Here is a 17,885-nt window from a genome sequence, read left to right on the forward strand (position 1 = left end):
TTCCTACCCTCCTGGAGCATATAGTCTGGTGGGAAAGATAAACATCAATAAAACAATCAGACCAACATGAATTAAACTGCAAATGAGACAAGAACTATGAAGGTATATACTGCTAACAGGAAAATGTGGCAGTCAGAGAGGCTTCCTTAGAGCAGTGATAATGGTTCAGAATGAGCAGGAATTACTACATGAAAAGGACAGGGAAGCATCTAGTAAGCAGAGGAGACAGCAAGTGCAAGCACAAGTATAAAGGAATGCGGTAAGTAAGATGGAGTGAAAAATAGGCCATAATGACTAGAGTAAAGATAAAGAAAAATATGATGCTAGATGTGGCAGAAGTGGTAGGTGAAAGTCAGACTTTGTATGACCTTGTACCTCTATTTGGAGTTTGGTCTTTATCCCAAGAGCAATTTCAATTAAAAGGTTTTAAGGTGGGCAGGGGATATGATAAGACTTGCTTTTTAAAGAGGTCACTATAATTTTTTTAAAAATGTCTACAGCACCCGGTCTTCGTAGGTGGTCTCCCATCCAAGTACTAACCAGGCCCGACCCTGCTAAGCTTCCAAGATCAGATGGGTTTGGGCTTATTCAGAGTGGCATGGCCACAGACCATGGACCGTGGCTCCACTGGGGCACGAATCCAGGACCTTCTGCATGTAAAGCAGACGTGCTAACCGCTACATTATAGAACCACATCCAAGATCACTATAATTTTAGTGCAGAGCAATGACTAGAGGGAGGTAGGAAATGATGCAATTAGGAGGTTTGAAAAAATGAAAGTAACATAATTAGGACAGAGATGGCAGAGATGGAAGACAATAAGATGGTATTACTTTAAAAATACTACGATTGAGATCATTCAATAGTATTTTCTACATTTCTCCTATTTACTACGATATAAAATTTTTATATGTACGATATGAAATAATCAAATGTTTATAATGAATCGCCATTTTAACTTACCTTTGGTTATCTAAGAAAAGTTATTTAACCACTAGATGGCAGCAAAGGCAATAATTTCAATTTTAAAAGACACTTTTACCCTAGCTAAATTTCAAACTTGGAAAACAGCAGGTTTTGTTCTTTCAACAATAAATTCACAACACATAAAGCACCAGTGACTTTGGTGCTTTTTTTGATCCACACAAACAATGTGGTGCTAATATATAACATGCATGATGAAATAACACCATAAATAACTTGTGCTACATAAAAAAAAAGGGGGGGACAGTATTTCATTACTTTTATAGAGTCTCACTGATAGATTTTATGGAATTTTTCCATACCAAAGTTCTAACAACTTATTCTATTAGACTCCCAAATTTGAATGTGCTTTTCAAACAGTTTGAAATAGCATGGGCCTTCTTTTGAGATCACTAATCCTTTGGGAATTCTCTCTCCTGTTTCTCTCCAGAAAAATACTCACATGTACACATTTTTTTTTAATTCGAGAGGTTCATAGAACTCTTGAGACTACGGATATCAAGTTATGAACCCCTATAGTAATTTGAAAAATATGCCTTCACAATTCAAAGTACCTGAGCACTTAAGAAGCCTATTGCTGAACAAAGTAATAAAAAATTTTCCTAGATGCTGCTCTCCAAAGACTGGAGAAACTCCACAAAGGTTAACCATGGTATCCTATGAAATTCACCTTATATAACTGTTACATCTGGGGTATTAATAATGTTAATGTTAACTACTTTGTTAACGGTAATAAAAGCTAACATTTATTTGTACTTATAAATTTATTATACATTGTTCCTGAAAACATGACATACACAACTTCAATCTTCCTAATCTCTGAAGTAGGAAATATTATTATAATATTTCACAAAAGAAAACTAAGGAACAGAGAGGTTAAGTAAGTCATCTAAATCATATTGCTAGTCTGTCTCCAGAGCCCATACTTTTAATCACTTCATATAACTATCACTCATTTGATCTGTTAGTTCCTAATTATTGTGTGTACCACAGTAATTGATCTCTGGAATCTAATACCATCTGAAGCTGGAAGGAACGAGTTATGACAACCACACCCATTTTCGTCTCCTCTTCCCAACAGAGAATTTGTAGGCAAAGCCAGTGACAATAGAAGGCTGATGACAGGAAGAACGGAGGATAGAAAAGCTAAATGGTTTGGCAATAGCAATTGAAAATTAAAAAAACCTAACCATTTACCACATAGAAAGCACTCTGATTTATAGTTGCTTCATCACCTTCACTCCCATCCCAGGATAATGCCTGAACAATATATAATCTGGTAACAGGGTAAGGACAAAAGATCTCATCAAAGTATGTTAATGATAAGGAAAACAAAGAAGAAAGGTAAAGAAATCTAATTATATTAGTAGTCTCCATAAGTTAAGTTTTCTTAGGGATATCTTCAAGCATAATCAGAAAGAATCAGTAAGTGTTCTTTAGCTAATAGTTACATTCAGGGTCTCAGAATTTTAGTTAAACCAAACTAAGTTTGTGTAATAATTTAAATTTGTTTCATAAAAATACTTACACAAAGCAACAGCTTTGGATCTGCATGAATTAGTTTCACCATAGACAAGAGAAGATACTTGTAGCTTCTTGTCTCCAGGTCTGTAGGTTTCTCTTTAAATTTAAGGCTTGTTACTTTTTCTTTAAATGTAAGACTCTAAAAACAAAAACAAAAACATGACATCACTTTGTAAGAATCAGGCACTGTTGAAGATAAAAGCTATCTAATTTTTTAATATAAATTTTAAAAAACTTTGAAAAAATAAACAGATATTTTATACCACTAAATGTGTATTAGTAGAAACATTCAATAGTAAGTATAAGGTTAATGTTATTAAGTTTAAAAAAACAAATGAAAATTATTTTTGCAACATTTAAATTATTCTTATATAATTTAATCAAGTTTAAGTGAAAATATGTTAAGATACTAAAAGCTTTAATGTCAGGTTGACTCCTTTGTAAAAAAACAATTTTCCAAAATGTGAAAAACTTAGAGATAAAGTACTTAAGTCTATAGCTCTCAAAATACACTAATCAACGGATGTAATAATTATCCTACAAACATATACACAAATATTTCATAAAATCTATGACATTACCAACCGTAAGATTTATCATTACTGTATGTACCACAAGGGATGAAAAACCACTCTCAACTGTCAGACATCAGACAGATAAGATGCACTTTCAATTTCAGAGATGTTAAAAACTAAGTTCTTATAATTGATGAAATATAATATATAGGCAATCTCTGTACTTAATAGTTTAAATCATAAGTTTTGCTTTTTTTTTTCCTACTGCACTCCATCTCTCTCAAGTTACATAATTCATGTACTTTGTCTGAAGAACACTGATAAAACAGAGAAAGAACTCTTTGAGAAAGATTAAATCACGGAAAGTGTATTTCAATTACAGAGATACTACTGCAGACCCTGTGTTGGTATTATAATTATAGATGTTATTCAACTCAAAATCTAATAATTATATTCTGGATCCAGTATCACCTTTCTCTCTATTCTTATAAAACATTTCCACTTTTCCTTTAAAAGGACTTAAAAATATCTGGTTTAAACAGGCATACTTTTATGCAATAAAAATGTCCAAATAAACAGGCTGTCTTTCAAAGGTAATAAGTGGAGATGCATATCTGTAACACACAGCCACTATACTCAATGTTTAAGTGTGAGAAATCTATTTGTTATTATGGTCAAGAACACTGAAGGTTTTTGGTCCTCAGAGAGGAAGAAAAGCTATTTAATGTACACATTTATGTTGAAGGTCACTACAGAGGAGACATAGCAAAACTTAGAAATACGGTTTGCTTTTATATTTATAATGCCACCACAAAAGTCTTACAAAATGTACTCAATAAATTGTTTCTACTGTTTGCTCCCATTAAACTCCATTTTGTTTCCATTCTAAGTAGAGGTAACACTTTAGATCAAGGTGAAACTTTCATTGAACAAATTTATTCACTAAGATATAACTAAGTGTAACTGCTCTTCCCTGATACAGCCAGGCACAAGAATACAGATCAAAGGACAATTAGCAGATATAAGAATTCTCTTATTTAGTAATTCTTTCCCAAAAGTAAATAGTTAATTATATCATCTCTTGATCCCGGGTATCAGCAAATAAATTTTGTTCCAGTATTGCTGCCTAATACGAGATAAGACTTGAAAAATTCAAATAAAATTTTTAATTCAAATACCTTTTAATTAATGACCATTAGGTAATATAAAGACAGGAACAATTTGCTAAAGAAGAAATATATTTCTTAACTAAAATGTAAGAAAAATAACCCATTCCTTAATTTATTAATTGGTCTTCCATACTGCAGATACTAGTAGAAATCCAAGGTGGTAAACGAGCTTTGGCCAAAAAAGAGAGGGAGTCATGCCCAGGAAAAAAACTCATTAATCCAAGTATTCAGGTGATTATTAAGAATGCAAATTATTTGTTAACTTATTTAAGACCGTGACTAAATTATGGGCATGTAAGGAACATTTGCCAAGCCAGGATCTTCTTTAAGAAGCAAATGTGCAGAAATTATATACATTTGTAAAAATTCATACATTATTAACAGGCTCTCTTTGTTTTAAAATAGTGAATGATTAGTGCTAGAACAAATCAAATTTTAAAAAATATTACCAAACTACAAAATAGAGAAGCTCTAGCTCAATGTTCACATGAAAAAGGCTAAGGAGTTTAAATGATTAAAGGTTCAATTTAAGATAATAATGCAACCTTAGACTGTTTAGTCCAAACATGGTATGCAGACACAGCAGGTTAACAGCTTTCAGCAATTATTACACATCTGGAAGACTAAAATCAGATCTTAATATGTCATTTTAATAGGGGGGGGGACCAACAAGACGTTGAATTATCTCCAGAAGAGAAAGAAGAAAACCAGATGATGGAGGGTTTTGAAAGCAGGTCAAGTTAGAAATTCATTCATTCATTCAACAAATATGTACCAAATGCCTACTATGTGCCAGATACTGCCTAGGGGCCAGAAAATCAGTGCTGGACTAGCCAGACAAAGCTATTGCTTTCATCAAGCTAACATACTAGTGAGGAAAGACAGCTGAATAATGGGATAGACACTGGACTAAATAAATGCTGACTATTCACTAACCATGTGACTATTTGTCATTCATTTAACATCATTTGTGCCTCAGTTTCCACAGCTGTAAAACCAGATCAAGCAAAACATACACACACACACACACACACAGTTTTAAAGAAAGTAGAAATAATAAAATCCTTTCCAATGCTATAATGATATAAAAACAAAAGAACCTTTAGGAGTACAGGATAACTGTATTCAAATATCTGTAGTGCTGTCTTATGGAAAGATCAGAAGTGTTCTATAGCGCTCCAGAAAGAAAATCAGTGATGGCTGGGAGTGATAGAGACAGAAGTCTATCTTGGTAGAAGAAAAATTTTCAAATAGCTCTTTCCAGCAAGAAATGTATCCATCTCTAAAACACAGGGTGGTTGTAAAGCCTAGAAACACTGATATTATTTTACCTGTTTACAGATTGAAAAAGGTAAATTTTTTTGCTATTTTAGATCACTACTTCTATAGCAAGCTAAAGGCTTAGGTTTATCAAAGCCACAAATCATCTGAGGCAATGCAAATGAGGACAACCAACTGAACATATATCATGTAATACAGTGGTTCTCAACTAGGGGCAATTTTGTCCCCCAGGAAAGATCTGGAAACATTTTTGGTTTTCATGGTGAGTGGGGTATGAATGCTAATGGCATCTAGTGGGTAAAGGCTAGAGGTGCTGCTAAACCCCACATTGCACAAGACAGTCCCCTACCACAAACAGCTATCCGTTCCAAAATGTCAACAGTGCCAAGGTTGAGAAACCCTATGTAATGTATTATCTCTAAAACATTTATTATGTATATTCAGCTATGTGTTTCCAGACTTTTTGACACCTGTAGTGAGCACTTTATTAGAAGTTTTCAAGCAAAAGCTAGGAGACCAGAATCTCTGTGAAGGAAAGTGCTGGTGTCTCTGTAGACTGTCATGCTCCCCTGGCATTAACACTGTGCCTGGCAGTGAGTGGGAGCTCAATACTTCCACATTTGTTGTCTGATCATTTACTCACCAGGTTTAAGAGGAGCAAGATTCACCTTAAGCATCATCCAAATTCTAAAATGTTCTTATTCTAAAATATCATTTCATATTAAATTTGCTAATTATTTTCCCTGGGAAGAATAGCAGCCAGAAAACAGTCCTTTGGCCACTATGTACAACTATATACATACACATAACATTTTATACATATACGAATACATGAATATAAACAGCTTAATAATGATTTTGAAAATCAAATGTATACTGATACTTTCAGAGAACAATTAGAAATCAAAACTGAATTCTTATCACAGTTGTCCTTGGACCAAAAGAAGTCTAGTTATGGCTTTTATAAAATAGTTATCAATAGTAGAGTACATAGCTCCTAGAATCAGCTAATAACTAGGGCTATGAAGTAAAATAACTTCTAAATGTAGAGAACATTTTCAGACTACAAATAAAATTTTGTCTTTGTTCAAAAAAATGATTTAGTTTCATTTTCTTTCAGTCCACATGCACGGAAAATTAAATTACAGACAGCTAGTAAACTGGATATTAAAGTTAAATTGGAAGTGAATATTAACTTTCCACCAATTTCTATTATTGGAGGGCTTTACTTTTCTACCTGAAGAGGTAGAAAACTTCAAACAAAAAATCAAATGAAGTTCTAACTTTGCAAAAGATATCTGAAATGAATAAATAAGTCATTAAATAACTTTTCAACAATTTATTCCAAGTCATTTTCTAAAATTTTTAAAATGATATCTCATTAAATAACTTTAAGTAGGCATTATTGATGTTGACCTCCAATTAACTTATACTTAGCCTGAAATTTTCAATTTAAAAAAAAATTAAGTACTTGGCATTACAAAAAGTCAACTAAAAAACAGCTTTGCATTTTATTTAATAAAACATCATTGCCGTGCTCTTTTGGCTATAATTTCTTAGGCTATACAATCCCAAACTATATGGTATAGCAAGTTTCTTTCTCTATTTGAACATCTAAGATAAACAATCCTCAAAAACAATTACTGACAACTGGATAAGAGTGAACTACAACTACATAAAACACTGACTAAGGGAATTTGGAAAATATTTTTTTGACTAAGGGAATATAGAAAAAGAGAAGCATGCCAGAAAGGAAGTTGTTTTAAATTATTTTGTAAGTGTGAAATGGCTAATCTACTAGATAAAATCAATAGGTAAAAACATGCTACATTTTCATTTGAAATGACATGATGTGACTATCATGGTAACTACACACAGAAAAGTCAAAGAAACCAAAGACTTTTCTGAGGTAGTTACAATGGGTTATACTTACAGCCACAGAAGCCCACTGCCATGCAAAACAGTGACTGGTTGGCATCTGATCATGTGAGCGACAGCAGCCAAAAAGAATAGAACATAAGAAGCAGAAGACAAAGTACCACCAATCAATGTCAAGAGTTGCCATGTAGAATACTCTCGCTAAACATAAATACCAAGAAATGACTGTCACAATCCTATAATTATCTATTTAAATGGGTTCCATTTAAAATTCTACATTAATAATACTAATCTTTTAGAATACTTCATTTGAAAAGTCCATTTTTATTTAGGTTAAACACAGTCAAACTTCGATATCAAAGTGCCTATCATATTTAAATGCTCAGAGCATGTTTGCTGAAATATGAAATTTGTATTTTAAATAAAAATTAAAAACTTTATTTCTAATTTCCTATGTGCGATATTCATCATCCAATGGGCAAAACTGTGCATTTGCAGGAACATTCACTCTAACCCAGAAGTCATTAATCACTCCCAAAACAGGAGGAGCTAATCAAAATATTTTGATTAATAAGGAAAAGTTAAAGGAAAAAGGAACTTAAAAAACGACAATAAAATTTTAACAGCATTTTGCGAAAAAAATTCCTCTAAGAAAATGTTTGACTCACTGAAATAGTGGAAAACAAACATCATAAACTAATATTGCAACAATACTGCAGTATACAACATACCACAATACTTATAGAAAAGGAAGGACTATTTGATTTTCTAAAATAATCAAAACAGCAAGAATGGGATAAAGACACTGAAAATGCAATAGGAAGAATGTGGATTAAAAATTCATGATTAATCTTACCGGTGCCATTCGTATTGCTGGGTGTGCTCCACAGCCCTGCACTGCTTTATGAAGTGTTTCACCAAACATATTTCGGAGTTCAACTGAGTGACAATATACAGCATCAATCTTAGGCCACCAATCCAATGCAGACTGGACAAAAACAGATACCATTAAGAATGGAAAAGTACAAATTTGCTTGAGTTATATGCTCTGGTTATTACTATAATTTTTTATCCTTTTGTGAGAAACTTTCTAAAACCATGCAAACATATGCCATGATTTCCAAAGTCTTCAAATAATATCTTTAATTCGAATCATATGTCTATTTTAAAATATAATAAACATGAGATAAATTGCCTACTTCATGAGCATGAGCATATAGACTGTCTCTTCTGACTAATAATTTAGTGAACTTGAGAAACAAAAAGTCTTTAGAGATCCGATTCTATAGCCAATCTTTTTTTTAAGTTTAATGTTTTACACATTGCTGAAACATACGTCCATATTTCTAAATTTTCCCAGATTAAGAATATGATTATTAAAGTTTTAAAAGAGATTAGTGGTTCAACATAATGTTGAAGGAATATGCCTACAGACAACAATGATAATTACGACATGAAATTAGTAAATGAGATAAGCTATTAGTAAACCTATAATCTTAAACTGATATGGAATGATGGTACAATACATGAAAAGACTAATGATCACCACAAAGACAAACTGATCACAGCTAAATATTTTTAAAAGGTAATTATTTTATGTAAATATTTTTATATCTGTTTAATTTGCTTAGCTTGTTTCCAGTTTTCAATACCTATTTTATTTGAAAGTATATCTTTAACTTTTACATTAAAATAAATTACATTATAAAAAATGACAATTATGAAAATCACCCAAACTATAAAGTTTGTCTATCAGTTAATACAAAACTGACTGGATGTATATTCATTACATATGGAATGTATGGAATGGGATGACTTCAAATACAGGCTTCCAATTCATAATACTCCTGCTATAGGAAACACCTTAAAGAACAATTGAAATAGTAGATAAGGGGGATTTAATAGCTTCAGATCTTACTCCCAGGTTCCTTCTTATTCAAAACTAAGCTAAATTCTCAATATTTAATTTCTTCATTCATAATTCTTAGAATATTTTGAGTAGCATCAAGTTATATTACTTTAACCCAAAACATTAGATTACAAACTCTATTTACTGAATAGTAAATTATACAACCAATTTACAATATACAATTTGACTACTGAACTATACTTAGGAAGGGAGGGACTCAAAATCTGTGAGGGAAGAAATACTTCTTTTTGGGTAATATGCTTGTTTCTGCTTTTTCCTTAACTCCTACTTTATTTAAGCCATTTTATAACAAATGATCAAGTTTTAGTTTGGTTATACAATGGATTATGTAAACTTTGGTCCATTTGGTCATCTGACTTGCCCAAGCAATTAACACAGCTTGATTTCCCTATATTTACTAACTTACACAACTTATATTAATCAGCTTAAAATGAAAAAGGCTGAATATCACAAAATGCATTGAGATAAGGGTCCTCCTCACTCTACTGACCCCATAATATCTTGTCAAAAACTGATTAACTAAAGAGACGTGTATCCCACATAACATTCTATTGAAATTATGTCATTTTGATAGTGGTTAAAACTGTATTGTGCTACCAGGTGCACCCAATAAAACAGCTTGAATTTAACTTAAGTTTTGGTGATTTTCATAATTGTAACTTTTCATAATTTATAAATTCAGTCATTTTATACTTTTAAATAAAATAAATGCTAAAAACTAGACATCATGTAGTTGGTAAAAAATTTAGTGTTTAGAGCAGTTACTAAATGTGTCCTTTCTGAAACTAGTCAATTAAAGTAGACACTCTTCTTTCCCCCTGAAAACACTTAGTTTATTGCCAAACAAATGGCAATATTTTTACAATATGAGCAAACTATGTGGCAATTCTTTAAGAGATAACTTAAATAAAATTGCAAATGCCTTGGAAATAATTTCTTCAACCAAAACCTCTCAGTAGAAAGAGATCATCTCATTCTCAATATGTGAACTATCCATAGTAAACCACAATAAACTGCCATAAGGAAAAAACAATACTAAGTACTATACCAGCTATAGCATGTTCCACTGATGGCTAAGATAGTTGGCTCATATACGAGTATATTATTTCTTTAATTTCCCAATTAGAACAATATATCTAACTTAGCCTAAAAGAAGCCTATAAAGAGTAAATACTTAACAGAGATCTTGTAACTACAATTCTTCTCTTATGGCATAATAGAAAAGGTAATGGTACTATGAGTACCATTTTTTGAAACTGATGAAAGCTTACATTATAATAAAATTCAAATAGTATATTTTCGGATTTCTTAAGAACAGCAAAATATTTTAGATCTAACACTGTACTTATGAATTGAGTATGTTTCATGAAAACAAAACAAAGAACTGCAAATATCATTACTACTTCTATATAAACCCTCAAAAACACATCAGTAAAATTTTTATTTTATTTGAGAATGTGGTAATATATTTTTTTTAACATGTGAATTTGCTAAAGAACCACAGAAGAAGAAAACTTGTAAGGTGTACTGAACCAAGAATCATTTAAAAGGAAATCTTACACTAAAAATGAATTTAAGATTAGGAGTCCAAATGTGTAAGAAAAATTTCATGTGATTTCAAGACAAAATATTTCCATCTTCACTGAGATTCCATAAATTTACATATTTACTTTATATATAGTTCTTTTAAGTCAGAAAGTACTTAAGATTCAATATCTATTAGCCTCAAACCAAAGGGGGGGGGAACCCTAACAAGATACAATTTATCCAACAATCTATAATTATAAAGTATTATCTAAGGTATAACTTTCAAAGATACTTTATAGACTCAAATCTATGCTCCTTTTCAAGCTATTCATTGAAAGGTTACTCTGATATTTTAAAATTTTAAAAATTAGTCAATATAGATTTTTCTTTATAAAAATGGATTTCATATTGATGTGATTTCTGATACAGACACACTCCACCTTCACACATGCAGTACTCATTATTAGAGTATAGATGCACAACCACTTCACCATATACACTGAGGCATGCATGAAGTACCACTCCAGACATGCTTCAAACCCACAAAGCAGCTCAGCCACTTACAGCAGTGCCAAGTCCATGCTTGAAAGTGCTCTATATATTCAATTGTAGACAAAAATAGTTTACAATTAAAGTAACTAGCCACAAAATATCAAAAAGTATATAGTTGACTTTATTAAATATAAATTTTAAGCATTTATGTAAAACCATTCACTCTAATAAATGGAATGCTTTTAGTATTATAAATCAAAGAAGAAAAAGGTAATAATATTTTATTTCTGAATCACACGTAAACTTAAGAGGAGAAATCATTTACTTTTTAATAGCTATGAAAGTAAACCTTGAAGTTACTAGTAAAAGTAAAAATTTTTTAAGTTTTTAATACAAACATACCTTAACTGTGATCAGACTCATTAAACTTTCTCTTTTGGAACAAACTGTATTTAATGTTCTTCTACCTGTAATTTAACTCACTGATACTTAACTGAGGGAGGTATCATTCCCTCAGGCAATTTTAGTTGTTCATAATGTCTGGGGGTGGGAGGAGGGAAGTGGCACAAATGGCATTTAATGGAATGTGAACCAGGGATGCTAAACATCCTGCAATGCACAAGGCAGTCCTGAACAACAAAGAATTGTCCTGCCCGAAATGCTACTAGCACTTCACCACAAAATATTAAATGTGTCACAAAATAGTTTTATTAATAGTTATTTTTCTCCTGCGGGAATGGATAAAAGAAAATGTGGGCAGAGTTTGATTTAATTCAACACATCCAAAGCAAATGAAGGTAGGGAGTATTTTTAACTCATCAGAGACACTTTTAAAATGGAATTTAATTACAAAGAGGACAAACATACCTAAGTCATCAATGATTAAAGCCCTTTTCAAGGGAGAAAAACAGGAAAAAGCTGACCAATTTACGTAAGTGTGAGTATCTATAAATGGATAAAAGTAGAACTGTGATAAATAACTTGAGAAACTTCAAAATATGATTGTTCATATTCAGAAGAACAAAATTTTTTAAATCCATGGTCCAAATCTGATAAGTTTTTCTATCTTTCTATTGCATGTACTCACATCAGAGTTGAAGGTTTCATAAGTACCTTTTAATGAGTTTGCCTATTTTGTCTGATATGGTTTTGTAACGTGTGAACACCTCTATTTAAGTGTGTTAATATTTTATTTGTTTAAGGAAGACTAAATAATACAATCAAATATAGTCTCGCCATTTTTCAAATGTACCATACTGAGCTACAACATAAATAACTATTACTTTAACTTAAATGGTTAAATGCTGGGAAAGAGCTAAGAATATTAGTATGTGATGAGCTTTGAAATGAAAATGTTAAATTACACTTTCAGTGGCACTGTTCTGAAGGACTTTGGATCCAAATAAAATGTATTAGGTTTAATCTTTCCAAAGGATCTCATTAACAACACCTTCCTCAATAAAGGTCCTCAGGTCAAAACTGAATATGAAAATGTTACTAGATATAAGTAATCATCTGTGAGAAACCTTTCTATATCAGACATCTAAGTTCAGAATCTTGTAAACCAAGAACATCTTTATTAAGAAAAAATAAGTAAGAAGAAAAAAAAAATTTTAAGTAATTTAGCAATACCTTTTGGACTTACATTGGTGATGATTCGATGGAGTGAATTTACTAGCACATAGTGAAATGTAGAAGGGGAATTCTGAGCCAGGCAGATCTACAGAGGAAGAAAAAAATAGTAGATTATTTCTAGGAGAAAAAAATGCAGTAACACAAATGAGCACAAAAGGAAAAACAAAAAGAAAGTTAAAAAAAAAATGTCAAGGTCTTAAAATTAACATTGATATATAATACTGAGAAATACCAATACAGGTGTAATCTATTCATATCTCTAGTCTTTTCACATTTTTAAAGGATGAACAGTATCAGTAAATATAACTGGATAAAAACCAGTGCTCTCACCTTAAAATGTTGGTTGTTGTGAGGGCTTATACGAAAGCAGGAAACAAGGCAGTCAATCATCAGATCCACATCTGCAGGCTGGCTGCCTCTTGAGAATGGTTTACTTGGATTAAAAAGCAGGTTCTATGAAAATCCCAATAGCAAGCAAAAGCCATTAAACAGCCATGCAGTATTTCTTTTTCTAGTATTTAATAATATCAACACATCATCCACAGAGATGGCAGTAACATTCAGTTGCCAGAAGAAGCACAAAGCACTAATATTGTGGGTCACGGATGTGATAAAATTCTTACTATACTATGTATGATTCCTTTAAAGTACTAATTTCTACATTATTTTAAAACCAAATCTAAATATTAATGCTAATTTAATAAAACTGGTTAATTATGTGTTTTCTTTATTCTCTAAGCCACTTTATTTAGCCTGAGGAAGACAGTAACAAAAGTAAGTCCTATAAACTTATTAAAGAAGACTTATAACTTTAGTGTTAGCAGTAATCTTGAACAATGCTCTATCTAGTTTAATGCTTATAAAGTTTATTTTCATTTAATTGTCTTAAAGTTTGTAGTAAAGAAATAATATGCAAGTTACCTTAAGATCCACCACCATGGACTGAACCAGGAGGAAAATGACGGAGTTATCTTCCCAATTGATGTAAGTACTTGCTTTACACAGTTTGACACAGGCTATTGCAGCACTTTCAGTCAGCTGCCTGCTTCCTCCATGGCCAGCAAGTGCTTTTCGTAGACTGTCCAGAAATAATTTCTACAGAATTCAAATACAGCGAGAACATAATATATAAAGTTTCTCAGACTTCAGATTTATCTAATAAAGTAGAAACTTATCAGCCTCTAAAAACTACATAATTGATATCTGTAGTTTTATTTCTCAAGTAGTTGTCATCATTTAAATATTTCTCAAATCTAAAAAAACAGAATCTGTTCATGTTCTTTGTTGAAATACTGAAGGAACGTAAGAAAAAGTCCTTCCCAAACAAGACAGCTGACTTCTAAACCCTGAATTCAAATGACTACAACCTCTTTTTCACATTATCTTTAATTTTTAAATTAAAGATAATTTAGTTATGGTCTATGTCAAACTGTTCATCCTTACCTAAAACTCCAGGCTATATTCAACCTTCAGCCTCTTAAGGCTGTTCCATTGCTCTAAATTCCGTTCCTCACAAAAAGTCATCCATTCTTGTGATCTTAAATCCTCTTTGCACTAACAAACTTTTTCCCTTTGGTTTTTCTCCTAAATGAAAACCTCACATTTCACTTACATGTTTTCTCAAATATAACATGTCAAAAGCTAAACTCACCAAACAACAGTAGAATATACATTCTTATCAAGTATACATGGAACGATCTCCAAGACCATAGGTTAGGCAATAAAACAAGTCTTAATAATTTTAAAAGACTGAAATCATATAACATATCTTTTCTGATCACAATGAAATGAAATTAGAAATCCCAACAGCAGAAAGAAAACTGGAAAATTCACAAATATGTGAAAATTAAACATCATTAAAAAAATCACAAAGGAAATTAGAAAATATCTTAAGACAAATCAAAGTGAAAACCCAACATACTATAAAACTTATGGGACATAGTGCAAGCACTGCTAATTTATACCTGGTAACTCTCACATCAAAAACGAAAAAAGTTCTCAAATCAATAACCTAATTGTATACCTTAAGGAAATAGAGAAAAAAGAACAAACTAGACCCAAAGCTAGCAGAAAGAAGGAAATAGTAAGATTAGAGCCAAGATAAATGAAATAGAGAATAGAAAATATAGGGAAAAAAAATCAACCACCACTCTACATACGTGTAATTTGATTATTTTAATGAAAAAGTAGATATGCATGGAAAGATACCTATCAACCATTAATACTAACTCATAAAGAATGTGGCTAGAAAAGAGAATTAAAAAATTAATAATGTTTTAAAATCCAGAAATATTTAAAAATCTAAAATTTTAAACCTAGAAAAATACTAGAGGAAAATATAGAAGAACATTTCTAAAATCTCGGCATGTTCTAGACATAAAGGTCAAATATTATATTATTCCATTTACATAAAATGTCCAGAACAGGCAAATCCAGAGACAGAAAGCAGATTTGTGGTTGCCAGAGGCTGGGGTGAGAGGAAGTAATGAATGACTGATGAGTATGAGTTTTCTTTTAGGGATGATTAAAATATTCTGGAATTAGATATGGTGATGGTTGAACAACTTTGTGAATCCGCTAAAACCAGTGACTTGTATACTTTAAAAGACTGAATATTATGGCATGTGAATTGTATCTCAATAAAATGAATAAATAAAATCTTGGGTAGAAATCTGACCAAAAAAGCTAGGACACAAAAAAAGCTAGACTGAGTAGACTACATACAAATTTTAAATATCCAAATAGCAAAAACAAAACTAAGACTCATAAACAAAGTTTACAAAGAGAAGTCAGTAAAAGTACACACACACCCCCTACAAATCAACAGAAGACAGACAATCCAATGGAAAATAAAGAAATGCAGAGAAAATACACAAATGACCAATAAACATTTGGAAAGATACAGTTGTGATTATTAAAATATAAATTCACTTAAGAGTATTACTGAATTTATAGTAGCTTTTTACCCATGTCTATTTTCCCAATGAACAGAAACAAAAAAATTACTATTCTAAAGGGCTCCAAAACAACCTAACATGAAAAATGGTGTCCACACAATGGAAAAGTTAGGATATAGACCGAAATAGAGTACCACAGCAGCAGAGACTCTCAAGGATTATCTAGTTCATTTATTTACACATCAGCGCATAAATTCGCTAGCCAATATTTTTATAAAGTAGTGAATCATTCAGCTGATTTTGAACATCTCTATCCATAGACAAGTCATGCAGGGGCCCATTTCATGTTTAGTCAGCTAAAACTATTTCTCCCAAAGTAGCAAAAAAATAAAAAATGTATTCGCAAAACAAACTGCATATAGAAATACAAATAAAACAATAAGATTAATACCCAGATCTTATTCTTTAAGCATAAGACCTGGGTATTAACCTTGTAAGCGCCCCTTAGGAATTACCAGTTGTTATAGTGCCAATTTCACTACTGAGGTCATATATATCTTGCCTTCCTAACAAAGTGCTGTGAAAACTGTTCCAAAATACCTAAATGAGTTACCAGATGATCTCATTAGCACCAAGCGGATACTCACCAAAGTATATGCAAATAAAAACACCATAAAAGTGATGAATTCTAGTAAGGCAATGCTTGCAGTGATTATAAGAAGAACTATGTTTAACACTGACAGAAGTATCATTTAGTCTTCTCTTGTAAAAGAATGAATTGCGACTAGGGATTGTTTTAAGTCTTTAATTAATGAATGGTATAATTTATTTTCCCTCCAAATAAATTTATGTACAACTATGTCTCTGCTAAGGCGAGCAAACACAGAGACCTAAAATGACTATAATTAGAAATGGCCCCCTGAAATATCATGCTTACAGAATGCTAAGCCTAAAGTAATACACACCTTGAGTAAAATAAACCACTTCACATTTAAACAGATGAAAATAATTTTGCCCTCCGCACCTTATTCATGTTGTTTTCATCAACCACATCCTTGGATATATCTTGGATTATTTCTGGACACAAGATAAGAAGAATGATTTGCAGTGGCCAAACTGCTGCTTTACGTTTGGTGCTTTCAGCAAAACCATCCACCAAGTCAAACAGTTTTTCTGCACAATCTATGTAAAAAATGGAAATATTAAATGATATTATTAGATGAGAAGAAAATCTCTGGCATTAAATTAAAAGCCGGCATAATCCTACAACCCAAAAGCCATTTTTAAAAGATAAACTTGGGAGTTCACTTAAACAAACAAATTCATTCAGGTAAGCAGACGAGGAATGGTATGTTGTCCATATATTAGAAGAACTATCTTGATCCACCCTAGAAAAGTCCATGTTTTAGAATGGTCACACTTATGTTCAGTCTCAATGGGCAGGGTCTTATGAAAAGTGTGATGTACTCAAGGAACAAAGACTGGACAGCTTCCAAACAGGAATTACCAAAGCTCACTAAGAATCTGTATTCTCTGCCTAGCAGTTATGTCTCAGGAATTCTAGGTAAGGGTATTACTACTTTATACACATTGCCCTACATACAAAATAAAGCCTCAGAGCACAAAATGTGCTTCTCTACAATAAAGAGGCATCAAATATCCAATTCACAACTCTAATTAAAGATTAGAGCTTCATTTCAAACATCTTTATCTATTTGCTCAAAGAAAAGGAAAAGAGTTGAGGATAATTTAGAACTACAAGAGAAAATTAATATTTCCTATAAAAGTTGACGAGATGTAAAAGCACCTTAATAACAAAATAACTTGAAAAGTGATAGGTTTTTACCTCATAAGTAAGAGTTTAAAAGACAAAAAACTAATCTTATCCTTACCAGCCATATCAGTCTGTGGAATCTGGTAGAGCTTTGTAAATTCATCTGGATAATTTTCTACCCAGTTCCAAAATGCCTACAAATAATAAAACATATATTTGTATGTGAAAGCAAAAATATTTTCTTAATATAGTAAATAAAATGTCATACGGCTCCAATTG

General features: G+C 31.7%; 1 protein-coding gene and 1 pseudogene across 3 annotated transcripts in view; both read right to left on the minus strand.

The window, feature by feature from the left end:
* The window catches only part of NF1 (neurofibromin 1), a 210,654-nt gene that overhangs the window by 139,797 nt on the left and 52,972 nt on the right, over positions 1–17,885 (minus strand). For all 3 annotated transcript variants that reach the window (XM_015599200.2, XM_006924984.3, XM_025041713.1), the window contains exons 7-13: positions 17,725–17,800; positions 16,857–17,014; positions 13,857–14,030; positions 13,266–13,388; positions 12,946–13,020; positions 8,208–8,339; positions 2,513–2,647 (exon numbers count right to left, since the gene is read on the minus strand). In XM_015599200.2, the coding sequence (XP_015454686.1) occupies positions 2,513–2,647; positions 8,208–8,339; positions 12,946–13,020; positions 13,266–13,388; positions 13,857–14,030; positions 16,857–17,014; positions 17,725–17,800 (873 nt within the window). The remainder of the gene's footprint in view (positions 1–2,512; positions 2,648–8,207; positions 8,340–12,945; positions 13,021–13,265; positions 13,389–13,856; positions 14,031–16,856; positions 17,015–17,724; positions 17,801–17,885) is intronic.
* On the minus strand, positions 492–610 carry LOC112473228 (annotated as a pseudogene).

Source organism: Pteropus alecto, unplaced genomic scaffold (genome assembly GCF_000325575.1).
Source record: "Pteropus alecto unplaced genomic scaffold, ASM32557v1 scaffold98, whole genome shotgun sequence".
NCBI classification, from domain to species: Eukaryota; Metazoa; Chordata; class Mammalia; order Chiroptera; family Pteropodidae; genus Pteropus; species Pteropus alecto.